Source organism: Suncus etruscus, chromosome 2, assembly GCF_024139225.1.
Source record: "Suncus etruscus isolate mSunEtr1 chromosome 2, mSunEtr1.pri.cur, whole genome shotgun sequence".
Taxonomy (NCBI): domain Eukaryota; kingdom Metazoa; phylum Chordata; class Mammalia; order Eulipotyphla; family Soricidae; genus Suncus; species Suncus etruscus.
This window is the reverse complement of record NC_064849.1, coordinates 4,546,723-4,570,479: the sequence shown is the minus strand read 5'-3', so window position 1 is coordinate 4,570,479 and position 23,757 is coordinate 4,546,723. Positions and strand designations below refer to the sequence as shown.

At 51.9% G+C, this 23,757-nt stretch overlaps 1 protein-coding gene across 3 annotated transcripts in view; it reads right to left on the bottom strand.

The window, feature by feature from the left end:
• SFSWAP (splicing factor SWAP) overlaps nt 1-13,722 on the bottom strand; it is a 32,366-nt gene extending 18,644 nt beyond the window's left edge. For 2 of the 3 annotated variants that reach the window (XM_049769202.1, XM_049769203.1), the window contains exons 1-7: nt 13,484-13,722; nt 11,831-12,000; nt 11,080-11,211; nt 8,402-8,487; nt 2,801-3,026; nt 2,363-2,472; nt 1,638-1,773 (exon numbers count right to left, since the gene is read on the bottom strand). In XM_049769202.1, coding sequence (XP_049625159.1) covers nt 1,638-1,773; nt 2,363-2,472; nt 2,801-3,026; nt 8,402-8,487; nt 11,080-11,211; nt 11,831-12,000; nt 13,484-13,722 — 1,099 coding nt within the window. Of the gene's footprint in view, nt 1-1,637; nt 1,774-2,362; nt 2,473-2,800; nt 3,027-8,401; nt 8,488-11,079; nt 11,212-11,830; nt 12,228-13,483 lie in introns of those variants that run through there. The other variant, XM_049769204.1, reaches the window with a different exon arrangement.
• Between the last annotated feature and the right edge of the window lie 10,035 nt (nt 13,723-23,757).

Genomic DNA, 23,757 nt, shown 5'->3' with positions numbered 1-23,757 from the left:
CTGGACCCTGAGAACCACTGCCTGCTCCATTCACCTGGTTGCTGCTGTAATTCAGCAGGTCATATCATGCCTAACCCCCAGCAAACCCAGCAAGAACCCCTTGGACTGCTGAGCCCGCCCCAAGAGTACAGGGACATGCACGGAGGAGCAGTGGCTGGACTTGAACCCAGTCTCCCAGTAGCACCCAGTGTAGTCTGGGCCACCCAATCCTAGGGCCCAGCCCTGAGCTATCTGGCAGGCACTATCTGGCTGTCTTGAACCTGTACCCCAGCTGCTGAGAATCCACTGCAGCCACCAGGGAGATGCTGCATCTCCTTGGACTTAAAGAATCTGGGACTACTTCACCGTGATCTTTTCCAGAAACAATCCTTGGAGCAGGAAGGACTGGAAGACACGTGCACCGAGTTTACAGAGAACCACTTCATGGGCCCCTATCAACTCTATGAACAGCACTCACTGCTGTGTCTGAGTTCACTGAGAACCGTTTTCTGGGCCTGCAATGACTCCAAGTAGTGCTCAATGGGATGACCTTAGCTGAGAGATCAGTGTTGTTAGGTCTCTGGCTTTAGCTTAGGAAGATACTTTAGAGATTTCTGCAGGGACAGGCAGGCCAGTCAGGCTGGCACTTTGCAGTGGGTTCTGCTCTCGTTGGCACATAACCTCAGGTGTGGCCCTAAGTTGACAAGCCGATCCCATAAAACAGGGAAACCCCGCCACACCTATTGCCATGAGGTGTGGCCCAAAGCCCAAAAGAGCAAATACCTGGCAATGAAACCGGGTAAGACTTTTGTTTCTAAGTCACACCGACAGCACTCAGGGGTTACTTACTTCTGGCTCTACGCTCAGAAATAGGCTCCTGCAGGCTTGGGGGAACATATGGGATGCTGGGATTTAAACCACCATCCTTCTGAATGCAAGGCAATGTTCTACCTCCAAGCTATCTCTCTGGCCCCAAATAACAGCCACTGAGGGAGATGCAAGGAACAAGACTTTTAAATGACTATTTGTATCTTTGCTTTTGTTTTGCTCTGGGTCTACACCTGGCAGTGCTCAGTGCTCTTGGCTCTGTCCTCAAGGACCCCTCACGGCAGGGCACTGGGAATGCTATGTGGTGCCAGGGATCGAACTCAGGTTGGCCGTGTGGAGGTAAGGGCCCTCCCTGCTGTGGTATCACCGCTCTAGCTTCCTTCCTGAAGGAAGGAACGTTCGTGAATAAACGTTCAAGATGTGTCTCGATTAACAAGCAGAGCAGAGTGGGCAGAAGAGCTGCAGTCTCGGAGGTGCACAAAACACAGGTCCAAATGAGCCTTTTGTTGTTTTTGTTTTTGGGTCACACCTGGCTGCGCTAAGGGGTTACTTCTGGCTCTGCGCTCAGAAATCGCTCCTGGCTGGCACTGAGGACCATATGGAATGCCGGGATTTGAATCACTGTCCACCCCAGGTCTGCTGCATGTAAGGCAAACGCCCTACCGCTGTGCTATCTCTCCGGGCTCCCGAATGAGCCTCTTAAGGATAGGCTGAGGCAGCACTCTGCAGCCAACTGAGGCCTTAGCTCAAGCTCAATCGCATCAAGGAAGCAACATACCCAGTCCCCTCCTAACGTGGAGTGACAGTCTTGGGCATAAGGAGGTACTCACAGTCAGCAGCATACTCCACCTGGGAGGGCTGCGTGGCAGTGCCTTCCGCAGCAGGTGGGGTGGGGGCCGGGCTGTCAGCCTGGGCTTTGCGGACGAGCATGGCCAGGGGGTGATCCGGGTCCACCACCTTCAGAGGCTGCAGACCAAGAGGAGCAGGGTCATGCCACTTCCATGTCTGAGTGCGAAGCTCTTACTAGCTCTATTTTGGAAGTGCACAAGCACTCAGACATGTGCATACGTGTTCATAGAGAGCTAGTGAGGAGGCAGAGTGCTGCTGTGAGCAACAGGGTCCAAACTGAGAGGTGGGCAAAGCTCTAGGAAAGTGTGAGCACCCACTCAAAACTCACACAAAGCCTGTCACCAGGGGTTGGAAAGTCCCCTGTACTGAGCCCTGGTGCTCCACATCCACCAGCTGCTTCTAAAATCCTCCTCCCACATTCATGGTGGCAGAATGGGAAAGATCAGAAGAAAAACATTTGCTCCCCAATGACAGATGTCCCACATGGTAAGATTCTAACAAGATGAAAATAATCTTGTGACATTTACAAAACGAGCTGTAAGCACTTAAGGAGCCTGTGTCGTGAGGCTACAAACAGGAACAGAGGACACCTCTTGGGAACGAGGGGACAACGCAGCAAAGATATGAAAGGACTTTGGCCGGAACCACCAGCTCACGCTTCGTGAGAGCAGACAAGGACAGGAGGGCTTTAGGAGGTGGCACTCACCTTCATCAGCTCTTCCAGGCGATCGCACTTCTTAGAGGCAAAGAGAGACGGGTGTAGGTATTCCCCATCATCCTCATCCTCATCGTCATCGTGATCAGAGCTGCCTGACTCTGAAAGTGAGAGCACACCTCAGAATTCCAGTTGTTGCCCGAGGAGCAGGTCTATCGCCTTTTCCTCCTGCCCCACCATCACCACCAGAGAGGGAACTAGAGGAGGCACTGCCCCCCACCCTATACCAGCACTGCTATGGAGGGGAGAGAAATCCCATCCTATGGGGCAGCATTGCAGTCACCCCCTCCTACACCTGCTCACTGCAGGGACAGCCATGCCCTCCGACAGGTAAGGACCTCAGAATGCCCAAGCTCAGTTCTACACTTGAGGAGGGGAGACCAGTCCTGATACTGCCCCCCCAGAGACAGGACACAGCAAGCGACGTACTCCTTTTCTCCTCGCTCTTTCTTTCCGCTAGGACCGTGTAGCGTCCTTCTTTCATGGCCTTCTGGATGAATTTGTAGTAAGGGTTGAGGTAGTGGTCAAAGCGCAGAAAATCAAACTGGGAGTTTCGGGCCTGCTTCGCCTTCAGCATGATCTCAAACTGCGCACCCTGCTTGCACACGAAGTTGGCTGTACGCTCGATGATGGCATGCATCTTGGCTGTTGGGGGCTGCGAAACATGGGCACCTTAGCAACCTTGCCTCTGTCTCTGGCCGCAAGAGCCCCTGGCACACCACATGGACCCTGGCACACAGCCACTTCCAGGGCAGGAGTTGGAGCAGCCTGATACCAGACAGTTGAGATGAGAGGTCTGGTGGGTCGTCCAATGGCCGGAGCAATAGCACAAGGGGCCAGAGCAATAGCACAGTGGTAGGAGTTTGCCTTGCACGCTGCTAATTTAGGGTGGGCCCAGGTTTGATCCCTGGCATTCCATATGATCCCCCGAGCCTGCCAGGAGAGGCCCAAAAAACCAGGAGGGTTGGGGCTAGAGCGATAACACAGTAGTAGGGTGTGTGCCTTGCACGCGCCCAATGCAGGATAGACTGGTTCGATTACAGGCGTCCCTTATGGTCCCCTGTTGCATTAAATAATTAACGATGGGGCTGGATGGTGGATGATGCCATCCAGCCCACATGGCTCTGCCACCTCCATGCAGTCGGCGAGTCCCAGGCCCAGGTGAAATCACTCACTCACAGTCAGGCGTCAGGATGAATCATCTTTATTCAAGCCCTAACCACCACGTGTGTGTGGCCTATCTCATAACCTTTTAAGCAATAGTTATTCTTGGCCCTGCATCTAAACTCCTTCCGGGAACAGGTGGACCTGGACCCTCAATAACTGTAAGTGAAACGCTTTATTGGAAATTGCCTCTGGAGATCCTTGGATGGCTTCTATGGTCAGCCGTGTTGATTGTGCCACCTTGTTACAAATTCTTTGGTTTGGCATTTGTCAAGTGGATATTTCCATACTATTTAAAACAAATAGGCTGGATGATAGGTAAATTCATTGCTTTTGGATGGTTGTGGTCTATAGTTCAAATGACAATTGATACTCAAATATTTGCCTCGCCTGTGTTGGCTCCATTAACCATAGTTTGTGGAATCTCTGTGGTTGCTAATATTGTTATGGCGTGCATAGGTATTGGCTGGTATTTCGGAAGGAAAAAGTGTGGGAAAAGTGAGGCTAAGACCAGCCTGGAAAATAAGGAGATCTATCCAATGAAAATCCAGGCCAAAGTGCAGGCTGATGAATCTAGCACCACCATCAAAAATATAGGCATTTTTCCCAACAAAAAATCTACTCGGAAACATAATTTAGAAACTCAGGACCCAAATCAAAATATTAACACTGATGACCAACCCCCGGTGCTAAGTCCACAAGTGAGTCCGGATTCTGTACACAGAATGGAATCACAAAATAGTGCTGGCTCAGATGACGAATCACAGGCTAGTGCTCCACATGTCAGGGCTCAGAGCCCGGTGCAAAGTACTTCTGCTAATCCGGCCTCAGTTCCGTTACAAACAGTATATAGAACCATTTACGAACCCCTTGAAATAGAAGACATGGAACGGTTTAAGAAAACATGTAAGGAATTTGGGCCAACCTCTCCATACTGTGTGGAAACGCTAAGACTTTGGTGTCGAAAATCACTTTGGACACTGCATGAATTTCAAAAACTAGCTGAAATATGCTTGCCATCTAAACAGCGAACGGAATGGGAGATGTTCTATGCGGAGGGTGTGAAATCCAAATTATATAGCCCGGATGGAACAAAAAAACAAGTGGCAGGGGTCACTCTATCGTATGAATTATTAATGGCAGAAAATCAATATGCAGATATTCAGGCACAAGCTGCTTTACCTAAGGAAATCTTAAACATAATTAAAGATATTGCAGTATCCGCATGGGAAAAACTTGATATGAACAGCACAGGTGCAGGAACCTTTTTAAGAATTACCCAAGGTCCCCATGAGCCATATATCGACTTTGTAGCTAAACTCAAAGATGCTTTGAAAATACAAGTCAAAGATAAGCAGGTTAGAAAATATTTAGAAAAAAGTTTGGCTTATCATAATGCGAATTCAGCCTGCAAATTGATATTGGCCCCTTTGCAGGACAAGGCTGACTTAAATGAATTTTTATATGCCTGCAGAAATGTTTATGATTCTTCAGCAAACCTGGAATCCACCCTCCAGCGAACCGGCAGCGGAGCCTGGAACTACGGAAGAAAGCCACGTGGTAAGATCAGCGTGGGACAAACCAACATCTGAACTTTAAAAGTTTACAAAAGCCACGTGGTGAGATCAGCATGGGACAAATTAATCTAAACTATGGTTTTAGGTGTAGAAAATTAGTGGGTAGTAATATTTTACTCATAGTTGGTGATGGAATAAGTTTTAATTAGTTAGTGGTTAAAAAATAAAAATATAAGGGAGGTAATACAGATTAGCCCATTTTAACATCTAATTTCTAACCACCTGCATCTTTGTCTTAGTCATTTTCTTTATGATTTAAATGTGTTTTGTTGTCTTTCAAAGTTAATATTTTCAATTGCAAAATGTTTTACTGTGTATTTTAATGTACTTAGCCTGTTTTTAAAATGTATGTTATGCATGTATGCTGCAGTACTTGTGTATAGAAAAGTTATAGGAACAATGAAGTTCCCCCAATATAGTTTAAAAATATAGGAACATGAAAGTTCCGAAATAGTGCTTGGTAAAAAAGCATTAATAGAATTTTAGGTTACAGGTGTAAAGTATATTTTGCAAATGATATGTTTTTAAAAAGGGCTGGTATATTAATTTTCACTCTATTACGTTGGTGCATAAAAATATTAAGAAAAGGAGGAAATGTGGGTGTACCTATTTAAGACCCTAGACCCACCCACTTCTGGGAGGGGTCTTGGGAACCGGATAGTAGGTGTAACCTTACCTGCTAGACCCTCCCATTCCTGGGAGGGGTCTGGGAAATGTTATATAGGCTTGAACCAAGGGAATTCGGGCCTTTTGGCTCTTTGCCCTTTGGCCGTTCCTCTCTTGGCCCGGCTCGGCTCCCTGGCTTTTGGATCATGGGGCCGCATGGAGCCCAAAGGAAAGATGGCTGAAAGGAGTTTAGATGCAGGGCCAAGAATAACTATTGCTTAAAAGGTTATGAGATAGGCCACACACACGTGGTGGTTAGGGCTTGAATAAAGATGATTCTTCCTGACGCCTGACTGTGAGTGAGTGATTTCACCTGGGCCTGGGACTCGCCGACTGCATGGAGGTGGCAGAGCCATGTGGGCTGGATGGCATCATCCACCATCCAGCCCCATCGTTAATTATTTAATGCAACAGTCCCCCAAGCCAGGAGCGATTTCTGAGCACAGAACCAGGAGTAACCCGAGTGTCACTGGGTGTGGCCAAAACCAAAAACAAACAAACAAAAAAACAGGAGGGTCCTCCAAAGGAGGAAGCTCACCAGAAGAAGGGATGCAGTGAGGGCAGAGAAAGGGCTGCCAGGACAAGGATAGTGGGAAACTCTAGTCAAGAACTGGATGCTGGGTGGAGGGGAAAAAAAAAAAGGACTAGATGCTGGGGCCAGAGCTGTGGCACACCTTACCCGCACTATCCTAGGATGAACCGCGGTTTAATCCCCCGGCCCATATTGTCCCCAGCCAGGAGCAATTTCTGAGCACATGGCCAGGAGTAACCCCTGAGCGTTAATGGGTGTGGGTGAAACCCCCCCCCCCAAAAAAAATCCACCCCCCCAAAAACAAAACAAAAAAAAACTGGATGCTGAGAGGAGGGGAAGTGATATACATGATACCTCTTCCTCTTCAGTAACAGTATTGCAAACAAGAGAGAGGGAGAGAAGGAAAGAGATAATGCCATAGTGGTGGTGTAGCAATAGGGTGTCTGCCTAGTACACAGCTGACCTAGGATGGACCTCAGTTTGATTCCTGGCGTCCCATATGGTCCCCCAAGCCAGAAGCAATTTCTGAGCACAAAGCCAGGAGTAACCCCTGAACATCATGGGGTGTGGCTCAGAAACCAAAACAAAAAAAGGAGAGAGATATGTTTGCCATAGAAACAGACTGGGGAGGGTGGGGAAAGAAAACTGGGGACATTAGAGGCGGAAAATATGTGAAGGGATGTGTATGACGGAAACAAACTTTGTAACTGTGTTTCATGGTGATGTGTTTAGGCCAGATTCTGGAAACATACACCAGCTGTTTTATCAGTACAGAGGCAATAGCCCAAGGAACCTAATATGACCACCAGTCCCTAGCAGCAGGTCCACTGACTGCAGGGTTAACAGACGTCAGAGGCTGAATGCCCCATACCCCAGACACTGGAAACAGAGTGATCCCTAGGCACACAGGGACAAAGAAGGTGCCGTCCATCAGTGAAAAGAGTCTGGAACAAGTGACACCTGCCATTCAGAGCACTGAGGACTGGCAAGCTCCACCTGAACCCCAACAAGGGGAGAAAATGGCACCCACCTTAGGGAGTCCCTCTGTGGGGACCAATCGCATGGCACAGCAGCACCTGCACAACCACTAGCTGGTGAGGTCCAACAACAGTCTGGCCACCTGCCAACCAACAGCCTGAGCCCCTCCATTTTCCCAGGCCAGGTAGTGAGCAGTGTTGGCAGTGCCCCTAGGCCTGAACACTTCTTTCTCAGAAACTCATGCTAGAATGTCTATGGGCAAGTGTATTCCTGGCTTCTGACAGAACAGGAGCCCTGAGAGCAAGCTCAGCTCTGTGATACCCTCCTAGGCATACGGTGATCAAGATGGCAATATTCCCCGAGAAGGGGCCTCGACACTCTAATAAGAAACACTGGCCATCCAGTGGGGGGAACAGGGCTAACGTTCCATAAAACAGACGAGCAGTCTGTGAAAACTGGCTATCATAGGGGCCAACGAGAGGTCTGAGGGCCTGGCAGGGTCAGGGACATGGCACCATCCCTTACTGCCTACAAATGGTCTCTGAGCCAAGACCACCAGTCCCCACCACCCCTCACCAGCGAATGGCACTAAGCAGAGCATAGCTTTGTTTCCCACCTCTGCCACACAAAGCCTGACATAGTTAGGTGCCTCGGAACTCTTCCCCCCCGCATAGAGGGGAAACACTGCAGCAGGGAGCACTCCCCATAGGAAGGCTAAAGGGACCCCACCTCAGTTCCAGGGCCTGAGCCCAGACAGGTGTGCTTAGAGACACTGAGGCCCTGCTCCCAACAAACAAACACTTCAAGCGAACTAAGAAGGCAACAAAGTGACCTGGGACCTGGACGGACCCAGGTTCGATTCCCGGCATTCCATATGGTTCCCCAAGCCTGCCAGGAGTGATTTCTGAGTGCAGAGCCAGAGGTAACCCGAATGCAGCTGGGTGTGGCCTCAAAATCCATAAAGAAAAAAGGAAAAAAGAAAGCGTCGTGTCCATGATTAGGCCTGTGACTGTGGCACTGTTCTAAAGCCTCATCAGCCCACTGGGCAGGTAGTTTCCAGTTGTCACACAAGCAGGTGGTCACAAACCAGGGCTGAGGGAGAAAGGCACATACCAGTTCCACGTCAGATGGCACATTCAATCCCAATGGGGCAACAAATGGCTCCTCGTTTTCTTCAGGATTTTCAGTCTCAATTTTTTCTGTATAGAACAAACAAAAGTTGGCAGTAACAAAGGGAAAGGTCCACCATGACAACCACACAGCGGAGCTTCCTCATCTCTGACAGTCAGTTGAGGAAAAACAATCCAGGTTTTAGCTTTTAGCCCAACATGTCTAAGGAAAAGCTGAGGCCTAGATCCAGGGCCCTTTGCTGGGTCTCAGGTGACCCTACTGGGCCACTGTGGCAGCATGATCTTGTCCGGGGTCTGGGAGGGTTTACCATGCCACCCTCAGTCTCTCACAGCAACCTTGCAACCTTTGCTCTCGTGTGCTCTAACTGCCACAGAAAATCTTTCCAGCTAGTTCCGAGCTTCTAGCTGAGAGGCCAGAACAGCATAAGCCAGGGAACCAATCTAGCAGTCAGCCTACTACCCAAGGTCAAGACTTAGAGCCTGCCTTGCACATAGCAAGCCTTGTGTGGCCAAGGTAAGAACAATTTTTCTGGCCCTCAGTCTATTCAATATCTGGATGTGGGCCAGAGATACAGCTCCTGATAGGAAACCAGGAGTAATCCCTGAGCATCACTGGGTGTGACATCCAAACAAAATTAACAACCAGAACAACAAAAATTAGGGACTGAGCAGAGGCTTCACACACAGGAAATCCAAGTGTCACCAGAAGTGACCTCTAAGCACAGAGCTGGGAACAGCCCTTGAGTCAAGAAGAGCCCCCAGGGGCCAGTGAGACAGCAGGAAGGTAAGGCGTTTGCCTTGCATGCAGAAGGTCGGTGGTTCAAATCCCGGCATCCCATATGGTCCCCTGAGCCTGCCAGGAGCGATTTCTGAGTGTAGGGCCAGGAGTAACCTGAGCGACTCCTGAGCGTTGCCAGATGTGACCCAAAAACCAAAAAAAAAAAAAAAAAAAAAAAAAGAGCCCCCAAACCACATAACCACGTGACTATGCATAGACATGAACACTGTGTGGGATCGTACTTATATCAGCAAAGTATAATACCAGAAGAACATAAAAGGTCTGATCTAAGTTTCTTTTTTTTTTTTTTTTTGTGGTTTTTGGGTCACATCCGGCAGTGCCCAGGGTTATTCCTGGCTTTAGGCTCAGAAATTGCTCCTGGCAGGCACAGGGGACCATATGGGACGCCAGGATTCAAACTGATGACCTCCTGCATGAAAGGCAAACGCCTGACCTCCATGCTATCTCTCTGGCCCCTGATCTAAGTTTCATACAGGCCCAAATTTGCTCACCAACAGGTACAAGAGAGACAGTTCAGGCACTTGCTTTGTGTGCGGCAGAGCCCACTCAATCCCCTGCACATACCTGGTCCCCCAAGCACCAAGAGTTACTGGCTGTTGCCCCAAATACTCATCATGCGTAAAAGCAACTAATAATAAAACCTTTTTACAAATGAAGAGAACACACTACACACGAGAGGAGACTGGCATGAGGAGAGCTCTACTATTCAATGGGGACAGAATGGTCGGCTCTGCCTCTACTCAGAAAGGCTGAAGAGAGACACTGGTTTGGGGCCATATAGGCCTGTCAGTCCTGCTGCTGAAGTGCAGGAAGGTGAGCCTGGTGGCATGAGCTGTGTCCCACAGAGGCACAAATCCACCACACCCACAACTCCCCAGAAACAGACACAGCAAATAGTTCAGCCTGAACCAGTGGGTCAGTGAGTGCTCACCCCTTTGACCTGCAAGGATATCCTCAGTGCACCCACTGCCTATGCCATGGGTAGCTTCCAGGCACAATGTCACACATACGACCAGACCTTAATTCAATGAGGGAGGACATTCTGCAGGTGAGGCCTGCTAGATCTGGGCATCAGCATGCGTGCATGTATGCTCCAACTGTGGCCACGGATCTTTACCATTAACGTTAACAATCATCAATCTAACCCCTGTACTACTCAGTGCTACCTTTACTACTCAGAATCCTTCTACCGACCCAAGAAAGCATAAATAAAAAATCATTCCTATGTGAAAATGGCAGTATGCTGAGGGTGTGGGAGGGGCTCACCAGAGAAAGATCAGGGCACATGCCTAGCATGTGGTTGGACTCTGACCCAAATCCCTGTACCAAAAGGTTCTGGGCACTGCTGGGAGCAGACCTAGAGAGCCCAGGCTCCCAAACACCACCGAGGAGGTCCAGGTAATTCCTGCACCATAGTGTCAGAGCAGCTTCACAACCTGGCCCCTAACATGGTTTGCCAAGATCTGTCAGGAGGGGCCATGGGCCCCTGAGCACTGATCAGGAGTCCCTCCTCCCAATCAATAAAATCCTGTGCTGAGTCCATGTGTCCAAGGCTGCCAAGCCCTGCAGGAAGCCCTTGTCGGCAATGAATGACACCACGGCCTCATCTGATAGGATAGCAGCTGGCACTGACCCTGTCATTGCAGAAGAGATCACTGGTATTGATGGCACAGAATGATCCAGAAACAGACTCTGGAGCTAATAGCAGAGACATGTGTGAACACACGTGCTTTTTCAGCTCTATAAATACTCTTTCTAGTTCCCCGCTTGTTTCAGCAGATGGAAGCCACTGCTGAAGTTCTGTGTCTCATCAGTAAGGCAGGTCGTCTAGCATTCAAACATGAATACTCAGCAGTTCTCACCTCTTTGTTTGGATGGCTCCTCTTCCTCCGTTGGCTCTGATGGGTCATAATAATCACTGCCGTATGTGAATCCCACTGCGTTGTAGGTGCCGTCCTCGGCAAGTGCTTCACTCAATCGCTTGTATTCTTCCTCTTGAATAAAAACGAGAATTTTGTTAACAAAAAGAGAAATCTACCGAGAAATTTTTTTTCAAGTTTCTAAAGTTGTAGCTATCAGAAAAGCATACAACACACCTTCTCCAACCTCTCTTTAAGACAAATATTTTTAAAATTCGCACTTCACATCTATCATCATGTACTTTTGCCCAGTACACATTTACCCACAAACAGCAGATTACACATTTTTTTGTAGACAATTTCTTCCTGCTGAGAAATTTAGGGATTAAGAACCTTATTAAAGATTGTTATGGCAACAAGAACATCATTTTCAATTTTTTATACGATACTGTTAAAGAAGAACAGTTAAAGAGTTTTTTTTTTGTTTGTTTTTTGTTTTTGTTTTTTTGTTTTTTTGTTTTTTTTTTGGTCAAATCCCAGTCTGCCCTCAAGAGCTGGGAAAATTCTTTGTGGCTCTATATATAAACTATCCTGAGGTCCTCTCAGAACGCAAAGACTGCTGTTTTTCCAATCCACTGGGTACTGTCAAGATAACATCAGAAAGAGTGAGTATAAAAAAATGAATGGGAGTAAATTTAAAATACTTAAAAAATTGTAAAAAAGTTGTCTTAAGTAAGTTTTTCTTGAGCAGTACCTTGCCTTGCCTCCTCCTCAAGCAAGTCCGTATGCAAGGCTAAATACCTCTCTTCATCACACAGGGCCTCTACTCGCGCCTCCTCTTCAGACAGCTGATAATCTCTGTTCCATGTGGAATACTCGGCATCGTACTCAGAAAGGTCATGCAGATGACCCCGGCCATCGTATCTGTAATGCGAACACACTGGTCAGCGGGCAGCAGTGAACGCCTGGGTTGGTGTGTGTGGGGTCTGGCATATACTTACCAATCAAAGGCAAGAGATAGGAACAGTAAAGCAAAGATTTTATCAGACTTATCGTTTAACATGGCTAGTCATACATAGTTTGCCTACTTTTAATCTCAAGTTATCTCAACAAGTTCTAAACTCACACCTGCCACACGAGAGTTTACAGTTAAAGCTGGTGCCTACTGCATTGGCAGATCTGACCGGCTACGGTTTAGTCAGCCCACGCATTTTGCAAAAAAAAAAAAAAAAAAAGTTTTGTTCTGCAAAGTCAAATATAGCTTACATTCACACAAACCAAATACATAAATACCTATCCGTAAGAACCAAACGGTCGAAATTTCCTCGCTTCTTTCTGCTAGTCCCGAACTCTCAGGAGAGATCTTCCTCAAAGAAACGTGCGTCCATGGAAGGTAAAATCTTGGCTAGGCTGGCCCCTAGCCCCTTGGCTGAGGAAATAAGCGCTGGGTTATGTGATAGAGAGACACACATACATAGGAACAGTGACATATGCATGCAGTTTAAGGAAGTTCACTGGAAACAGAGGAAAACTATTAGCAGATGCAGCATCAGTGACTTTCTTCCAGACTCTAGACCCCAGGAGATAGATAACAACAGCATGATAACACAGTCATGTTTATTAAGTGCACGGGGCCAGCAGCTCCGGTAAGAACATGAGCACGTTCTGCTTTCGACACAAAAGATGCCAGGAAGGAAGATGCGGCCATCTCAGGATGAGCCGGGCTGAGCGGGGCGCGCACAACTGCCAGGAGGAAAGCCAAGGGAGCGAGCCAGCCAGTGAAGTGAGTGGGTCTAGCGCCAGCACTCGGGTTCTCTCTCAGCTGCCAAAACCAATGCAGAGACACAGACACGGCGGTCCGCCTGGCTCCTTTAGAGCTGACTCTCCTACTGGGGCCTTGGGTTGGGTGTGTGTGTATGGAGGGGGGGGCCACAGCCGATCCCCAAAAGTGAGAGAGAGAGAGCCTGCCTAGGCCCAGATTCCGGGGCGAGGAGGACGAGAAGGCAGGTTGACTGCATCTCATTCCGTTTTCCAAGCAGTCTAGTCTCCCTTGGCCTTTTTGTTAAAAGAAAGAAAAAAAGAACAAAAAGACCTCCTGAGCTCCCAAACGAGGTCCTTCATCCCAAAGTGTCCTGTCACACAAGTCCAGGCGCAGGGCAGCGCCTCGCCTCGGCCTGGATCGCACCCCGAAACCCAGATCGCGCGTCTGCATTAGGTAGGCTAACTCGGGCGGCGGCGGCGGGAGTGGGTTGGGGAGGGAGGAGGCCGGCGGGATCGGGATCGGGTCCAGGTCCGGGTCCGGACGCACGTCCTCCGCTTGGGGGTCCCCGGGCCGAGCAGGCGCGCGCGGCGGCGGGGGAGGAGAGGGTCGGGTCGCGGCGGGCGGGCGGGCGGGGAAGGAACCGACCTGTCGACGAGGATCTTGGGGTCCCCCGTCCAGGGGATGAGGTGCTGTCCCTGCTCCTGCGCCAGCGCGCGCTCGTCGTCGCGGAAGAGCTTGCAGGCGTAGCCGAAGACCAGCAGCTCCACCCGGGACCCCGCGCCCGCGCCGCCGCCGCCGCCGCCGCCCGGCCCGGCCTCCTCCGCGCCGCCGTTCTTCCTGTCGGGCTTGGCGCGGCCGCCGCCGCCGCCGCCCGCGCCGTACATGGCCCGGAGCGCCTCTCGCTGCCCCGCCGCTCCCCGCCCGGCCCTCACCGCCCCTCAGTCAAAGGCGCCGCAGCGCCGGGCCCCTCGCGACGCGGCCGCCATGGCGGGCAACAAAATGGCGCCACGGCGACTTCCGGCCCGCTCGGGGGCGCTTCCGGCGCGGGGTGACGACGTCACTTCCGGTTGCGGGCCGCAGCCGCTTCCGGGGCGGGGCCTCCCTGTCGTCTCGCTGGACCCGGGCGAGTGGGGAGGGGAAGGGGGCGCGTTGGCTTTTCGGCCTCCGGCTTCTCGGTACCTGGGTGACGCGGGAACTAGCCGGCGCTGCTCTCCGGCTCTTTGTCCCTGCAGACAGACTCCCTCTGCAGTGCTCGGCCCCTTCCCTTCCCGCCTTCGTCCTCCCCTCCCCAGCTGTCACTTGGGAGTTGGTGGCGTCTGACAGTTGCCGTGGCAACCGCTTTCCAGCTCGGGAGGGAGCTCAAGGGGTGACCTCTGTTTCCACCCAAGGCCCCCCAGCTCTGACAGGGTCCTCATTGGAGCTCCTCTGTCCGAGCTGGGTCCCCCGTGACTGGGCCGGGCCTGGGATCCGAGGCTTGGGGTCTCCCCCGGCGTTTTCCTTCCCTGGTGGGTCCTGGCCAATCCTCTGCTGGCTGTCCTTCCCCTGGGATGAACTCACCGAGAATATCGGGGCAGAATTCAGTAGGAGCGGCCCTGCTGGGTGTGGGTGTCAGAGACTGTAGGACTGGTAGTCCAGAGGGGCCGAGGCAGCCAGGACTCTGTCTGAGCGAGCTCCGCAGTCTTTGCCCAATGGGCACATCGCAGCCAGCCCTGGGACCTGCTCAGGGGTCACCCACGCTCCTCCCCTAGGACTCCCAGGCTTCTGAGGTCACAGGGAGGATTAAAGGATTCTGCCAGCTGAGGACTATCTCTGCCTGTGTCGTGCTTGGCCAGGGCTGGGCCTTCCTCCATCCTCTCGTTCTGTTCCTGGGGCCTCAGTCAGCAGTTGTCACTTCTCCATGAAGGCCCCTTGGGGACCACGTTAGCTCGGTCCGTACTGAAAGTAACTCCCCGCCCCCCATCTCCACTGCTCTGCTCTGCTCCCATCTGTTCATCAGAGCGTGTATGGGCAAGTGTGTGTGTGTGTGTGTGTGTGTGTGTGTGTGTGTGTGTGTGTGTGTGTGTGAGAGAGAGAGAGAGAGAGAGAGAGAGAGCATGTGCGAGTGTATTTGAGAGCTTAGTACATGTGACTGAGCAAGAAACTGTTAACGTGTGACTTAAGTGTAAGCATGTAAGTTGTGAGCATATGTGAGTTGTTTTTTTTTGTTTTTGGGTCACACCCAACAGCACTCAGGGGTTCCTCCTGGGTCTACGCTCAGAAATCGCTCCTGGCAGGCTCAGGGGACTATATGGGATGCCGGGATTCGAACCACTGTCCTTCTGCACATAAGGCAAACACCCTACCTCCATGCTATCTTTCCGGCCCATATATGTGAGTTTTTGTGAGCACGTGAGTGCAAGTGTTGATGGAATTGAGTTTGAGCATGTGAGTGCAAATGTGAGTGTGTGACTGATTGGCTAAGTGTGAGCATCTGTGTGACCATGTGAGTGTGTGTGCAAGTGTGAGACAAAATGTGTGAGCATGGGAGAACATGTCACAGTAAGTATGTGTGTGTGTTACCCCATCCCCAAGGCTAAATGCTAAGCTTACCTGATGGTCAGACCAGCCCACAGCTGGGAAGGTCTGTAGTTGTTAACTAAAGTGGCCTGGGGAGGGGTGAGAGTTAGGAAGGAAGGAAGGAAGGAAGGAAGGAAGGAAGGAAGGAAGGAAGGAAGGAAGGAAGGAAGGAGGGAGGGAGGGAGGGAGGGAGGGAGGGAGGGAGGGAGGGAAGGAGGGAGGGAGGGAGGGAAGAAAAGGAAAAGGAAAAGGAAGGGAGGGAGGGAGGGGAGAGAGAGGAGAGTGATCAGAGACAGCTTGGATGCTTGGATGCTTAGAGGCTGTTTAGCGGGGAGGGAGGGAAGGAGGGAGGGAGGGGGGAGAGAGAAGAGAGAGAGGAGAGAGAGCGAGCTTGGATGCAGAGGCTGTTTAGCTTAGAACCTACTTGAGATATGCACAGGAGGTTTAGGGCCTAAATAAAGCTGGATGTCTCCTGACTTCTACTGACTGCCTGTGGGTCATTTCTTCGCTGTCAGATACCTACACACCCACTGTAGGGGCTGCAGGCGCCGGATGGGCCAAGAAAGGCTCCTCCAACCATGAACATCTAGGACATTATAATTAATATTTAATACAACATGTGTGTAAGCATGTGATTGTATGCCTGTGTCAGTGAGTGTGAATGTGGGTGTTTGAGACCATATGAGTATGTGTGGGTGTGTAAGTTTGGGCGTGTGTGTAAGTTTGGGTGTGTAAGAGCATGTTTCTGTGTAAGTGTGACTAAGAGTGACCATGTGAGTGCAGGTGAACTCTGTGAATGTGAGTGCAGGTGCCTCACTTGGTCCCAGGGATGCAGGGCTGAAGGTCTGTCCCTCCTGTGGTGCTGAGCCCCTCAGGGAACTGGTTTGAGGGCATGGGTCAGAGCAGGATTAGGGGGACCACCCAGGCAGCCTTGCAGGTTCCTTGAGGGAAGAGATGCTCCTTCCTCTGTAACAACAGGGCTGGGGCTGGACTAGGTCCGGTCTCTCAGTGTGGGGCAGTGGCTCTGGCCAGAAATTTCACTGGGCCCTCAGTCCCTGCAAGACTGTCCCCAGCTGTGCCTTCAGCTCCCCTAGGACTATCCCCTCCCTGGGACGCTTGGCCACAGGCAGTCCTGGAAGGAATCTCCTCCTGTGTCAACTCTGCTGGGGTTGGAGGCTGGGCCGGAAACACCTCATCTCCTCCCCCGCAGTGCAGCTGTCTGACCCTCCAGTCACCCCACTGGCCCAACTTGGGGGTCTGTTCCCAACAAGGCTGCTTTGTGTGGCTCTGAGGCCTTTGTTTTGTGCGGTCACTCCCCGAGGCCCAGCTGTGGCCACTGCCCTGTGACCTAGCCCAGACTCCATTCCTGCCCCCACCAGACTCCAGATCCTGCCTGTAGCCGGGTGGACATGGGACACCTGCAGGGTGGCACCTTCTGCCCATCTACCCCCTCATTCACTGTTAGTGGGTTGTAGATTTACCTGTACCAGGTATTGAGGGGACAGTGATGAGAAAGACAAACTGACCATCACAGCCTTTATTAAAAGGCTTAAGAGATGCCACTGGCATGGTTAGAAATTGTGGGGCAGGAGTGGAGCATATTTCTAGGACAAGAAGGGAACATCGGGTGCAGGTCTGTGGGTGGAGTGGGGAGCACACAGGCTGGTGTGGAGAGATTAGTTTATTGGGGGGGCAAAGCTCCACAAATTCAGGAAACTGCCAGGAGCAGAAACTGCAGCAGGAGAAGCATATGAGTGGCAGCAGTCCTGAAACTGGGGTGTGGGGCACAGAGGCACCGCAGGAGTGTGGGCTGCTTCTAGGTCTACACATCCTGTCTTTTCAGAGCCATTTCTGGCTTATAATAGTCTGACATGACTTGTGGGGGACCCCCCACACTAGCCCCCATGCCCCTCTGCAGCCCCCGTGGGACATCTGTCACTATGGCAACTGGCTCCCATCACTGTCTTCCATCGCCTGTATGGGGCTGCTCTGGGTTTGTGCATCACAGGGGCTCCCCACATACCTCACGACTGACTCCACCCGAGCACTTCTGACCCTGGAGTCTGTGCTTGCAGCAGCAGGCATACCCTGCCCACCTTTCCCAAGCCCCCTGGCCCTGAGAGTGGCACCTGCCCTGGGCCCAAGTCTTTGTCCTCTTCCATGCACTGGCATGTGTGGGGGTCTTGGGGCTGGCTGAGGGCTGGGGTCTTAGCAGGAAGCTGAGTGTGTGAGTCTGGGGATGCAAGTAGCAAGCCCCTCTTGAGAAAGTGCGTTCCAGAGCAGAGCTGATGGACTCTTCCGAGAGACCCCACCCAGATTTGGACTGTGGATATGTTTGAGGGTGCGAATCCCATGAGAAATGGGAAGGCTGGAGGGAGTGATCTATGTAAGGATGAGCAGGAGCAGGAGGGGACTCTCGGGAGAGCCTCATTTCCCAAAACTGAAACCCACCTTCTGGTCCCGAGCTCTGCCCACTGACTGGCCTTTCCCAGCGGCCTGCTTGTGGGCACCCCTTTCTCAGTGACTGAGTGGGGAGCCCCATTCCGCATGGATCATGGAGTCACAGCTGGACACAGCCCCCAATGGGGCTGTGAAGGGCGAGAGTTGGGCGGGAACCAGAGAGAGCTCTCACACCAAGGAGCCCCCATGTCTGTCCCTGCCGCCCCCGTGGGCTCACATCCTGCTCTGTGCCTAAAGGCTGTCAGCAGGGACATGCTGCTCAGACTAAGCCAAGTTACAGCCTGTGTGTTCTGTCCCCTCTATATCCTGGCTGGTCCATCCAGAGGGTCGCCACCTCTGTCCTTTTCTGCTGCTGGCTCAGGATGGCTTGGCCTTGGCCTTGGGCCTCCCTGCTCTGGCTGTGCTTTCCAAACCCAGTGTCCTGTCCCTGCCTGTCCTGTCCCCTGCCTGTCCTTGGGCAGCTGGTGAAGCTGGGGGCGGGGCTTTCCCTGCTGTCATGGCAACTGCTGCCTCCTCAGCTGCCCCTCCTCCTCTTAAAGAGCCAGCCCAGGAGGGTGTTCCTGGCACCTCCCAGGGTTTTTCACTGTCCCATCCGGGACCCCTCAGAGGAGAAGCTTGCAGGGGGCTGGGCTGCTGAGTCAGTGATCTGCAGGGTGCAGGTGTGAATAGGAGAGCCTGGGGCTCCCCGCCAGTTCACATATAGTTGCAAGGCCAAGGCAAAGGATAGGGCAAGCCAGACGGGCTGATGGTGCCTCTGGCAGAGCTTCAAGTGTCTGTGGTGCCTCTAGAGAACAGAACAGGGAGAGAGAAGGCAGTTGATAAAACTGCCATGATTCAGGAACAGTGGAAGAGAACCACGGTGGATGAGGGTCTCTCAGGAGGGGCCTTCTGCTCACCAACAATCACCCAGTGCAGAGCAGGGCAGGGCAGATCCCTAAGGCAAACCCATGGGGCAGATCCACAGAGCAGAACCATAGGGCTGTGCTCGCCTGCTATCATGGACTCACACTGAGCTGCCAGGCGTGGTGTCAAACGGACACTTCTTGGGCTTTCCCATCCAGGCCCTGGGATACAGGCAGAAGGGGTTGAAGGTGTCCTTCCCTGAGGCTCCTGGGAAGCCTGAGGGAGACTGTGAGACCAGCAGTCAGTCCAGTCACAAGGCCAACCTGTCTGGGGGTACTGCCCACATCCCACCCACTCCCCAGCCTGGCTGCCTTCACCCCGCACCACAGCCAGCATGCAGGGGAGCAGGGTCCTCAGTGGACTGGACATAGCAGAAGTTGTTAGCTACATTCTGTCTTTCTGCCTGAGAGGAAGGCACCCACATCAGTGGAGATCTTTACTCTGCAGCAAGTTCCTGGCTCTGGTCGAAGCAAATGGTCTTGGCTCAGGAGACACTGTGTTGCTGCATCCTGGGACTCGAAGATGCTCGTGGGAATACATGCAAGGCTAGTTGGTAAGTATTGTGCACACCATGTGCCTACACACACATGTACGCACAACAAACATGTAACATTTACACAGAGGTATATGTACACATGTGTCTATAATGTAAAAGCAGTGTGTGTCCCTGTGAATCTATGTTATGTGTACATGAGTATGTTTGTGTTCATTTGTGCATGTGCAGTGCATGTTGTACTGTGTGTGGACATGTGTGTGCGAATGTGGTAGGTTTGCGTATGGGATGGAGCAGTTTCTCATTCCCACACTTCTACCCACCCCTGTTGGGATTTCTAGATCCAGAGAGATTGAGTGGCAATAAGCATGTCATGGCACTAGTGTTCTTTAAGTGCCCATTTAGTGGAGGGGTATTACCCCTTCCCCAACTTCCTGCCTATCTTACCTGGATAGTGAGACCTTCCCACAGCTGGGAGGGGTGTCTGGTTGGTAATTAAGAGTGGCCTGGGAGGGGGGTGAAGGGCACACTCTTCATCGATAGAGGTGCAGCAAAGGGACAAAGGCAGATGTAGCAGGGAGATGAGAGAATGAATGCAGAGTGGCTGCTTGGCTTAGAGGCCATGTGAAAAATATGCACATGGCAGTTAGGGCCTTGTCATAAAGCTAGATTTCTCCTGAAACTTCATCTGACTGCCTATGGATCATTTCTTCGCCGTTACCCTGATGCCAACAGACCCGCTGGCGGAAGGGGCTACAGGAATGGGGCTGGACTGAGAAAGGCCCCATCCATTCATCCATGCACCACTAGGACTTTATATAATTAATAATTAATGCAACAGAGGGGGAGGAGGAAGGAGCAGGCATTGGGCAGGCGTGCAGTGCCAAAACCCAAATATCCTGTCCCTGGACTGGCTCTTTCACACTCTCCTCCAGGCTGCTGCCCAGCCTGTCGGCTGCAGGCACCTCAGGATCTAATGGACTGTGGGTCCAAGTCGGTCTCTCTCTGAATGGACATCATGTCTCCAGTTACATGGGACCCACTTGGTGGGGCTGCAGTCTGGCATGACTATTGTCATTGTAAAATAAAAATCTTTGGGTTGTGAAACCACCCCACATGCCATGTTTCTAACCCTTACGGACAAGTCTGATGAAGCAGGGTAATGGTGAAGAAATAATACCAAGTCAGTCAGGACAGATTGATCGGAGTTAGTTTGCTTTTCTGCCTCATGGCCTCTCTCTGCCTCTGCCTTGTGCTCTCTCTGCCCGCCCCAGAAGCCAGAACTACTCTCTCTTTATCTAGGTCCTGTAATCCAGGTGAGCTTTTTACATACCATTTTACATACCAAAAGAAGAAGTTACTGGGCCTGGAGAGATAGCACAGCTGCGTTTGCCTTGCAAGCAGCCAATCCAGGACCAAAGGTGGTTGGTTGGAATCCCGGTGTCCCATATGGTTCCCCGTGCCTGCCAGGAGCTATTTCTGAGCAGACAGCCAGGAGTAACCCCTGAGCACCACCGGGTGTGGCCCAAAAACCAAAAAAAAAAAAAAAAAAAAAAAAAAGAAGAAGAAGAAGTTACTGGCAAGAGGAAGGGTGTGGGGGGGACACCTTTGCTTAGGTTCTTTAGTTAGTCTCACTTTACACTGGCACATGTCCACAGCCCAGCCCTAACTTCGTGACTTCGTTCCATTTTGTTTCCCAGTTTGCCATGCTGGAGACTGGTGCAGAGACTTCTGCAGATCCTGAGGTAAATGGAGGGGGACCCAGAGCAGACTGTTGGGTGTCAGTCACCAGACAGTGGGAGGACACAGCGTCTGCTTCCCTAGAGGGGCACCAGTTGTGGGGGACTGACTTCCTCTGTCCTGAGTCCTCCCCCAGGGGCCAGCCAGGGGTGAGGGGTCCTCCTGGGTCAGCTGATGGTACAGAGACCTGGGGCCCCTCCTATGGGGTCACATGGGTGATCTCCTCAGTGTGTGTCTGGGGCTGTGAGTGTGTTGAGAGGCAAGTGAGGAGCCATCAGCTGTGGCCTGGAGGAGGAGTAGCCCACCAGGCAGCGCCCAGACCTTGGGATGCCCTGGTACCTACTCTCCAGGGACAGGCTTGGCTGCTGGTCACCCTGCCTGTCTGCCCTAAGCTGCCTCCTGAAACCTGGAGATATGTGTCTGAAGTAGAGGGGAATCCGGTGTTGGGGTATCAAGCATCTGCTTGCCTTGTATGAGCAGCCAAGTGCTAGGATGATTGGGGATCTCACAAGCACTCTGGAAACACAGCCCCCCCATCCTCACAGGTCCTGCCTAGAGGTGGCCTCAGGGTCTCAGGGAGGTCAGAGGTCGATGCTCTGCTCCCTTATGACGTTCCAGCAGGAGGGAGGAAAGAAGCCCTGCAGTATCCCAGACTTTGGCCTGGCCTGAGATCTTCCTGTTGGGGGATACTTAGGGGATGTCTCTGCTCCCATGTCCCCTGGCCCAGGACAAGCCCTGGGGACAGGCCTGGACCCTGCCACCCCCTCCCCCCAGTGAGGGGAAGGGCTTAGTGGGAGCCCCCTGGGGTGTCTGTAAGTGCAGGGTCTGGAAGGCAGAATTACCTTCTCCTCAATAATAGGTAATTTACCACTCACATAATAAACACATAATTACTGCTTATGAAAGTTTCATGGCTGTGTTATGGGGAAAGTCTCTTCTCAGAGTGAGCAGGGAAAATATTGCCTCTGAAGTGCCCTCCGAGCAGCAGTGTTGGGGTTGGCAGCATTGGCATTGACACTCTGTGAGGTTGGGAGCCCCAGGATGGGAGCGAACCAGCGCTGGGCTGGGCACAGTGGGGCAGATGGAGGGTGCTGGAGAGAGGGATGGAGGGGAGCACGGGGGGGGGGGGTAGGGGAGGAGAGGAATGGAGGGGAGCATGGAGAGTGATGGAGAAAGCAAAAGGGGGAGCATGGAAGAAGGCATAGGAGTACACAGAGGGTGGCTAAGAATGTTCCTCCCCCTCATCAGGGAGGACCAGGGGCACAGCTGTTCTCATGTTAAAACCTGGGCTCCCCTTGGGGCCGGAGAGATAGCATGGAGGTAGGGCATTTGCCTCGCATGCAGAATGATGGTGGTTCAAATCCTGGCATCCCATATGGTCCCCTGAGCCTGCCAGGAGCGATTTCTGAGCGTAGAGCCAGGAGTAACCCCTGAGAGCTTCCGGGTGAGACCCCCCCCCCACAAAAGAAAACCTGGGCTCCCCACTGTGGGGGCATATGAGGGATTCAGGGTGGGCCTGGGCCCGACCCAGCTGTTGGTCACTTAGGACCCCAGAACCCCCCAGTCTGGTGCCCTGCACAATGGCTGAAGCCCCCTTCCACTTAGGCACTGCCAGATAGTCAGTGGGACACCCAGATGCCTCCGCCCTCAGCAGCTCTCTAGGGACCTGCGACTGCAGCACTGATATTAGGTTTAATAGAACAGTCACCTGTCTCCACGAGGTAATTAGCAGAAACACCATAATTATGCACTTAGAGACAAACTGCTTGATGCGGGGCTGTTTGTCAGCTAAGCACGATTTACCATTTGCAGCCTTGCCCCGAAGGCAGCTCCTGGATGGGAATCCGCAGCTTTTGTGCTGGTGAAAACAGGCAGGTAGAGGCTTTCAGGGGATAAACCAGACCTGTCAGATGTAGGGCAGTTTCACAAAGGATGGGACAGTGTATTTCTGTGGGTTTCTGCACAGATCATGGAGGGTGCGGTTGTGAGCGAGTGTATGAGAGTGTAAGGTTTGTAAGTATGGAGTGTCAGTGTGTGTCTGCCTGCCCAGGTTTTCACTTTAGTGCCTGCACCCATGTTCATGTGTGTGTTGCTGTGTACACATGTTTCTGTGCACCTAAGGATGAGCATAGGTGTCACCTATGTCCGTGTGTATCTGTGTGAAAACATGTATCAGACATAGGTTTCTGTGTACTGGTGAGTCAGTGTGTGTGAATGTCCTCTAGCCAGTGGGTCTGCAGGTTCAGGATAGCGGCGAGAAGAAAACTCCATGCAGTCAGGTTCCAGGAGACATCAGCTTTATTCATGGCCCTAGCCACAATGTGTGGCCTATCATAACCTTTCAAGCCAGATTCATTATTGGTTCTGCATTCTACCCTGTTATGTATGTAAACATTTCCATAAGATTATTATGTTATTGATTCTACCCTAATCAATAATTGTGCCTTACCCTAGGGTGTGACCTAGCATTCTGCTCCCACCTAGGGTGGTACCTGATTCTGGTGTATAAAAGCAAGGGTCTGCAGATGGCTGGGGCTGATTCTGAGGATTCTTCAGCCTTATCCACTGAATGAAGCTGAGATCTCCTGAAGCCTGACTGCCTGTTGGCTTTCTACCCACCGCATTTGCCTCAGAACCACCCGCTAAACAGGGTGGCAGAGGCGTGGTCTGAGCTGGAGGAGAAAGGCCTCGTCCTCCATCCCTCCATCAGTCAGCCCTATCAAGGGCTGTTACACAACACTACCCCTTTCAGCCATCTCTCCTGCTG